Source organism: Plectropomus leopardus, chromosome 12, assembly GCF_008729295.1.
Source record: "Plectropomus leopardus isolate mb chromosome 12, YSFRI_Pleo_2.0, whole genome shotgun sequence".
Classification (NCBI taxonomy): domain Eukaryota; kingdom Metazoa; phylum Chordata; class Actinopteri; order Perciformes; family Serranidae; genus Plectropomus; species Plectropomus leopardus.
Genome location: NC_056474.1, coordinates 200,518 through 208,413, shown reverse-complemented (window position 1 = coordinate 208,413; position 7,896 = coordinate 200,518). Strand labels below are relative to the sequence as shown.

The following is a 7,896-nucleotide window of genomic DNA, read 5'->3' as shown; positions in this document are numbered from 1 at the left end:
CTGCAGAGACTCTAAGCTGCAGAGACTCTAAGCTGCAGAGACTCTAAGCTGCAGAGACTCTAAGCTGCAGAGACTCTAAGCTGCAGAGATTCTAAACTGCAAAGACTCTAAACTGCAGAGACTCTCAGCTGCAAAGATTCGCAGCACTTCACAGATTTGTCTGAAAAGCATCTGACTTTGTTTACACAAACTTTGTCATTTGAACATTTTTATCCGTTTTGTTTTTCTGCTGATCAGTTATTGATCTGAATCAGAATCTGTGTTTGAAACCGTCCCCTCGTCCCCTCGTCCCCTCGCTCACTCGTCCCCTCGTCCCCTCGTTCACTCGTTCACTCTGTCGTGTGTATCAAATAGTGAACTATATAGGGAATAACAAATGAGATTTCGGACACTACGTTGGGGGGACGGTTTCGAACACAGCTAGAGTCTGGGTGTTTTTGCCGAGGACGTTTACATTTACAGTAAGTCCACTTGGTGTTTTGGTGCGAAACAATTTCCATAAAGGAAGAATAAAAACTGGGAATTTAAATAGAATAAGACATTAAATAACAATATTGAAGCAATTTAAACACATAACACAAAAATAACTGAACATAAAGCCTGTTAATTAACCTGTTTAACCTGCTAATTAACCTATGAATTAACCTGTTAATTAACCAGCTATTTTACCTGTTTGCCCTATGAATTAACCTGTTTAACCCACTAACTAAACTGCCAATTAACCTGTTGAACCTGCTAATTAATCTGATAACTAACCTGTCTTACCTGTTAATTAACCTGTTAATTAACCCGTTAACTAACCTGTTGTTGTTTCCATCTTTTTCTGATTATCAATGATCGTAGTTCTTCGTCAGTGGACGATCTCCATCAGACATGTTTTATTTATAACCTCTCAACTAAACTAAACTAAACTATCAGTCATCAATCACTCTGATCAGGTCTGTGCTGGTCATTCGAGACAAGATTTCATAAATCCTCTCAGGTCTCCTCCCTGTTTACTGTCTGTGTGACTGACTGACTGATTGACTGACTGACTGATTGATTGCACCGATCGCTGTTATTGATCAGAGGGGTTCTGACCTGACAGTTTAGAGACGTCCTGTTGTATCGTTTGGTCAGATCTCCTCCTGCTGAACGCCATGCCCACTCCTCCTCCTCATCTGCCTCCTCCTCCTCCTCATCTTCCTCCTGTTCCTCCTCCGGTGCGTCTGATGGAGGCTGCAGAGTGACATCACTGATGCGGCTCGTCACAGCCAACAGCTCTGGTTGGATGCTGCCGAGAGAATACAGAACTCATCAGGGTTTCATATTTCTGATTCTGATCATTAAAATCCTGTGAGGTGTTTTCAGTTAGCTGCATTTTCTGGACTTTTTATTTAAAACAACACGACTCCGATCAGTTTTGCAGTTTGGGAAAAAAAACCTTTGCTGCTCAACATCTACGAGCTGAACGCAGAGAGAGGCGGAGAACTCTGAGGTGGTGTAACATTCGACTCAACAAACAGAAACGTCCTGACTCACACAGGAGAGAAACGTTCACGTCTGTCTGACCTCATCACGATTTCTCCTGACTCACACAGGAGAGAAACGTTCACGTCTGTCTGACCTCATCACGATTTCTCCTGACTCACACAGGAGAGAAACGTTCACGTCTGTCTGACCTCATCACGATTTCTCCTGACTCACACAGGAGAGAAACGTTCACATCTGTCTGACCATTAAGTTTCCAGTCCATTTTTCTGCGGCAGACAGTTTCTCATGAGAAGGATTCTGATTTAATATTTCTGGTCGGCGACAAAAAGGTTAACTTGGATTTGTAATAATCATAATTTATAGAATAAAAATCCGATATTTGGTATCCGTGTACTGATACGATGATGACGAACATCACGTGAACAGCACAAGTGAGGACACAGGAGACGACATCATCATCACCACACTGTGGGAGGCTGAAAAACTAGACAGAGCAGTTATGTAAAAAAAACTGAAAGCTTCTTCTGTGCTACTTCTCTCCTGTATTTGTGTGTTTTGTTTTTCTGAGAGAAATAATAATAATAATAATAATAATAATAATAATAATAGCCATCATCACACTGTAACAGAATGGAAATATTCCACCAGAGAGGGAACAGACCTCTGGCTTCTCTCCTAGTTTATTTTGTTGTTATGGAAGAAAAATATCAATTTTAGAATAACAACAACAAATATAATAATATCCATCAGCAGCACCGTAACAACAGTGACGGAGACCAGACGGACAGTGTCTCTCGGTGTCTCTCACCTGTCCTCCTCTGCGTCATCAAACTGTCCAGGTTCACAGACCGCCGACATGACGTCACACAGACGGTCACCTTAATCAGAACCAAACCAAACCAAACCGATCCGTGCCGATCCAAACTGGTCCTCTCTGGTCCGGACCGAGCTCCGCAGACCCTCTCACTGCTCACGTGTGGTCTTCACTACCGGGTCTGATCACGTGACTACGGCGAGAGAGGAGGCTGTTTTTAAGGAAGCGCAGCTTAGAGAGAAGAAGAAGAAAAAAACACTCACAGCAACAATTTGGAGAAATCTGAAGTCGAATTTTAAGGAAAATATCCATTTCCGCTGTTCGGTGATTTTCTTTCACATAGCTGCTGCAGCCGGAGCTTTTAAGTTGAAACAGCTTGACAGGAAATGTGTGGTAGTTCGTGTTAGCCGCTGTTAGCCGCTGTTAGCTCCCTGTTCCCGCTCGGCTGTTGTAATAAAAGTTGTGTTGAAGATGTCCGGAGGTCTCGCGCGGACCCCCCGGACTCTGCTGGTCTGTGATCGGTCCAGTTTCCTGCACGAGACGGACCGACTAAGCGCTCACGTGCAGCGACAGCACTTCAACTACAAGGTAACACCGTTAGCATGTTAGCATAGCGTGGAATGTGCTAACAGCCAACAGGGGCAAACCAAAGGAAACGGCACGTGTGGGGCACAGACTTTCACAGTAAGAGTCCTCAAATCAAATAGCTTCCGGTTCCCATAGCGCATATTGATAGGATTGAAACTAAACCATAGATGTATTACAGGAAGTCTGGATGCAGCCAGGGGGGCGGGGCCTCCTCCATTCTTATGAGAGCTGCTCCGCAGGAGAAGATCTTTTTCAGGGTTTAGAAAAGCGTAAAATACCCGGATCTACCGGCCCGTAGAGCATGCGTAGTAGAGATTAACAACAACGGAACGCGTCCGACAGAACTGACTGATTTTCAGAACCTCTTTCCTCACGTTAGCCGAAGTCATCACCTGACCCACTCAAACGCTGTAATTCCACTTTCGGCCACTATGTAGGTTTGCGTGAACGCAGGGCGCACTTCCTGAGGGCCTGAACTAAACAAGTGTCCGATCAGTCGAAAAGAACTTGAGTTCAGTGTGATGACAGCAGATTTGTGAACGATTACTCACCTGAGGAGGGCGCTTGGGTATGTCGGGGGATTCAGGTCTGTTTCAGGTGTATTCCAGGTGTGTTTCAGGTGTGTCGTCTTACCTATGCAGGTGTCCGTGCTGCTGCCTGAGTGTAGCTCCGCCCCCTCGCAACTGGACGTGGCATTAAACAGTTTCAACAGTTTCTACCTGATCAGAAAGCTGCCCGTCTTCGAACTGCTGGACAAACACTTCCTGGAGACTGCTGTGTACCCAGGTAACACCCAGACACACCCGTCCACCTGTACACACACCTGTACACACACCTGTCCCCCCCACACACACACCTGTACACACACCTGTACACACACACCTGTCCTCCTGATACAAACCTGTCCCCCTCACACACACACACACCTGTACACACACCTGTCCCCCTCACACACACTTGTACACACACCTGTCCACCTCACACACACACCTGTCCTCCTGACACAAACCTGTCCCCCTTACACAAACCTGTCCCCCTCACACACACTTGTACACACACCTGTCCACACACACCTGTCCCCCTGACACAAACCTGTCTCACTGACACAAACCTGTCCCCCTCACACACATTTGTACACACACCTGTCCACCTCACACACACACCTGTCCACACACACCTGTCCCCTCACGCAAACCTGTCCCCCTCACACACACTTGTACACACACCTGTCCCCCTCACACAAACCTGTCCCCCTCACACACACTTGTACACACACCTGTTCACCTCACACACACCTGTCCACACACCGGGCGTCTGAGGCTTCAGCCCCAAATGTTTTATGAATAACCCTGAATTTTAACTTGTGTGCGTGCGTGCGTGTAGGAGGCGTGTCCGGTCTGTCCTACAGGACGAGGGTGGATGAAGACACCTGCATCGCTCTGACACCAAACGGTAACCCTTTGTGATGTCATGGATGTCATCAGGGGTCACATGACATCAGTGCAGGCATCTGATTGGCTGTGTGTCTGCAGGTCATCTGACTCTGTCTCTGGACAAAGACTCATTCGAGTTGTTGGGAGTCGAAGGAAAACCGTCCAGATTCAACCACAGAGCCGCCATCAGATACGGTCTGACATCATCACAGTGACATCATCACAGTGACATCACATCATTGCCAGTATTTACATGTAAAGATTAAACACAGAGCTCAGCGTTCACACTCACAGTCTCTCCGTCTGTCCATCTGTCCGTCTCTCGTATGTCCATCAGTGGTGTCCGTGGATCTGACCGCCCGCCGCTGGGCTCAGGGAGGGCGGGGCCACCAGAGACTCATCACAGGCCTGTCACGACTTCACCTGGAAACGGACTTCGTGCTTACACTGCAGCCAGGTGAGACCCACCTGTGTTACCCACGATGCACCACAGAGCCAAAGTACAGCCACCACACCTTTAATCTGGGCTCATGGAAAACCTGGAAAAGTCCTGGAATTTGCAGTCTGTTAAAACTTTGGAAAATTGAACATAACTTGAAGGTTTTGGAAAAGTTGAGGAACTGTCTTTCACAGACCTCTAAAAAATAAAACGTTTTTTTTTCCTGCTGCTGATTGGCTCGATTAACGAAACATCAAACATTTTTAAAAAACAAAAAAAATCAGGAATTTTTGAAGAAAAAATTTTCAAGAGAAAAAATTACCATTTTTTTCTTTAAATATCGATTTTAATAGAAAAAAATAAATGGCCCATTTTTTAAAAAAGAAAAACAAAACAAAAAAATTAAAGAAATCAAAAACCTTCCCAAATAAAAAAGTCCGATATCTGAAAGAAAACATGCCTTTGAAGCGCGACACAGCGCCATCAATGATGTCATCAGTGATGTCATCTGTGATGTCACAGCGTGCTGCAGTGGATTACCCATAACCCTCTGCTGTGTGTCCTGTAGGGGGCGGAGCCTCCCTGCAGGCCCTCCTGTCTCGTTACGATTGGTCGGAGCACAGACCTGAGGTCAGCAGCCGCGTCCTCACTAACCTGTCCTGCCACGCCCCCGGGTCATGTGACCCCGCATCATGTGACCCGCACCGCCTCCTCGAGTGGCTCGGAGCCGTGGACGCCGATGTCAGCTGGTGAGGGGACGGACACCCGCTCTGTGGACAGGAGACACGTCCTCCTGTCTCTGTCCCCTGTCCTCTGTTTCCTGACTCTCTGTCTTGTGTCTCCTGACTCCCTGTCCTCTCTGTCCTCTTCTTCCTGGTCCTGTTGAGACAACTGTCTTCTGTCCCCTCTGGATCAGTAAAAGTGTCTCTTCTCTTCTTCTGTGGTTTCAGTGAGAACTTGTCCAGCAGCTTCCTGTCCTCTCTGGTCTGTCCCGAGCCAAAGACAACAGTCAGTCAAGCTCTGAGCATCTCCGTCTGTGGACTGCTGTGTCCTCAGGACGTCCACCATCTCATCCAACAGCTCAGGTCAGCTGACACCAGTCACATGACACTGACGTGTTTCCTGTCTCTACCTCTAACTCCATGCTGTCCATTCCTGTCCCCGCCTGTCCCCTCCTGTCTTACAGGTGTTACCTAGAGCAGTCTCAGTTGGACTCATGGGCGGCTCTGACGGTTCACGGGTTCGTGGACAGTCCCGTGTCCTGGGGCAGCGCCGAACACGGTGGAGGACACAGCTTCTACAGTCTGCTGATGTCCCACGACCTCACCTACCAGCTGTACCTGGGGACAGACGCCAAGGACACCTGTCCTCTGTGACCTTACCTACCAGCTATACCTGGGGACAAATGCAAGGGACACCTGTCCTCTGCGACCTCACCTACCAGCTATACCTGGGGACAGACACAAAGGACACCTGTCCTCTGCAACCTCAGCTGTCCTGTGTGTCCTCGGCTGTCCTCTGTATAGGTATAGGTGTCTCTAATGAAAATGTGTTTCTGATGATGAAAGTTGAGCTATGAGGACAGTTTTTTTGTCCCTCAGCTGAGTCTTTCTGGACAGACTGAAACCTTTTTGAGTCGTTTTTTCAGATTTACCTTCAGATCTTTGTGTCTCTGTCCCTGTCTGTCTCTCTGTCTGTATCCCTGTCTCTGTGTCGCTGTCCCTGTCTCTCTGTCTGTCTGTGTGTGTCCCTGTCTCTGTTTGCCTGTAACTCTGTGTCCCTGTCTCTCTATCCCTGCCCCTGTCTTTGTCCCTGTCCCTGTGTGTCGAAGGCTCAGTGAGATGATGGTCAGTCGAGGGTTAATAAAACTTCATCCTGATGATTCAAATGAAACATCAAAGAAAACCAACATTGAGTTTTTGGAGGGAAACCTGAATAATTCAGCCGCTGAGCTGAAAATGGACAAAAGATGAAAAAGGTTTTTCATTTCGTGATGCTGAAATATTTGAGTTATCGTTAAAGTTTCATCAGTCTGAAGTTTTTAGTTCTGTTTAAAGTCGCTTGAGCAATAAAAGCAAAATCAGCTGTTAAAAACACGTCGTCTCGTCTTTCCACCGAACAACAGAGAAGTTTTGAGAGATGAATCGATGACTCGGATCATTACGGAGTCTTGATGGTATCGACAAAATTAGAGCTGTGGTCCCTAATCTTTACCGCGCTGACGTCCACTCTGAGGAAGTGAGCGTGTCATGTCTTATTTGCCGTCATTCTTGAAGAGATTTTTGTTCCTGAGGTTCAGGCTGAGCGCCGCGGCGCTGCCGTCAGCTCCATGAGCCCGCCCACATCTGACGTGTGAACGCCACACGCAGCAGCGGGCTAGTTCAGCTTCTGACCAACGCCGCACCGTGACATCGTGACGCTGCGCCGTCTTGATGTCTTGTCGCCGTATCGTGTTCCACCATCGAGAACGAGAGCGCCGCCGTCCTGTTACTTCGGTTTCAGTGTGACATCATCGCTGCCTCTGACAGAGCGATGATGTCGCTCCTCCCTGCAGGAAGTGGTCGGCTGCTCGGAAATGAAGAACAGGAAGTGATTAACAGCAGAAACGAAAATATGGTTTTAATCTCAGATGATTTGAAGTTTTTACATAAAATAACAAAGTAACTGAAACAGGAGAGACGTCAGCTGATCACATGACCTGTCACAGGCCACGCCCACATCTCCATGCCAATATTTACCCAGAATTCATCACTGTCAAACACAGTTAATTTCAAACCGGCTGCTGATTGGTCCGCAGACGAGCCGGAAATTATCATGAGTGACGTGATTATTAGTACTGTTAACATTCTTGTTATTATTATTATTATGTTTGTTATTATCATTGTAAGTGTTATTTTCATTGTTACTGTTATTATTATAATTGTAGAACATTAACCCTTAGAGACCTGGAGTAACGTCACTTTTCTTGGTTTGATTTCTTTGGGAAACGCAGGAAAAAGACATCGAGCAGCTTATTTCTGGCTGATTAAATTTGAGGTGATTTTGACTTTTGTTGGCCGGCTGGTTTTAAAGGCACATTTTCTTTAAAAATCATCCAAAATTTCAAAACATAAAACTGCAAAAACATTTTGAGGACTGAAAATAAAAAA

At 46.6% G+C, this 7,896-nt stretch overlaps 2 protein-coding genes across 3 annotated transcripts; one reads left to right on the top strand and one right to left on the bottom strand.

The window, feature by feature from the left end:
- Positions 1–319: 319 nt before the first annotated feature.
- On the bottom strand, positions 320–2,631 carry LOC121951911 (bone sialoprotein 2-like). Of its 2 annotated transcripts, none has more exons than XM_042498403.1 (3): positions 2,551–2,631; positions 2,282–2,480; positions 320–1,273 (listed from the first exon to the last, which is right to left on the bottom strand). In XM_042498403.1, the coding sequence occupies exons 2-3, from the start codon at positions 2,329–2,331 to the stop codon at positions 979–981; spliced, it is 345 nt and encodes a 114-aa protein (XP_042354337.1). In that variant the 5' UTR covers positions 2,332–2,480; positions 2,551–2,631; the 3' UTR covers positions 320–978. The 2 variants fall into 2 exon arrangements, 1 of the variants encoding a protein (XP_042354337.1); XR_006106408.1 differs by lacking the exon at positions 2,551–2,631 and having other exon boundaries at positions 600–612; positions 766–1,273; positions 2,282–2,544.
- A 114-nt stretch (positions 2,632–2,745) lies between these two features.
- On the top strand, positions 2,746–7,861 carry rpp40 (ribonuclease P/MRP 40 subunit). Its single transcript, XM_042498402.1, has 8 exons — positions 2,746–2,875; positions 3,517–3,661; positions 4,259–4,327; positions 4,408–4,503; positions 4,646–4,765; positions 5,316–5,496; positions 5,698–5,832; positions 5,934–7,861. The coding sequence occupies exons 1-8, from the start codon at positions 2,759–2,761 to the stop codon at positions 6,121–6,123; spliced, it is 1,053 nt and encodes a 350-aa protein (XP_042354336.1). The 5' UTR covers positions 2,746–2,758; the 3' UTR covers positions 6,124–7,861.
- The last annotated feature ends 35 nt before the right edge of the window (positions 7,862–7,896 follow it).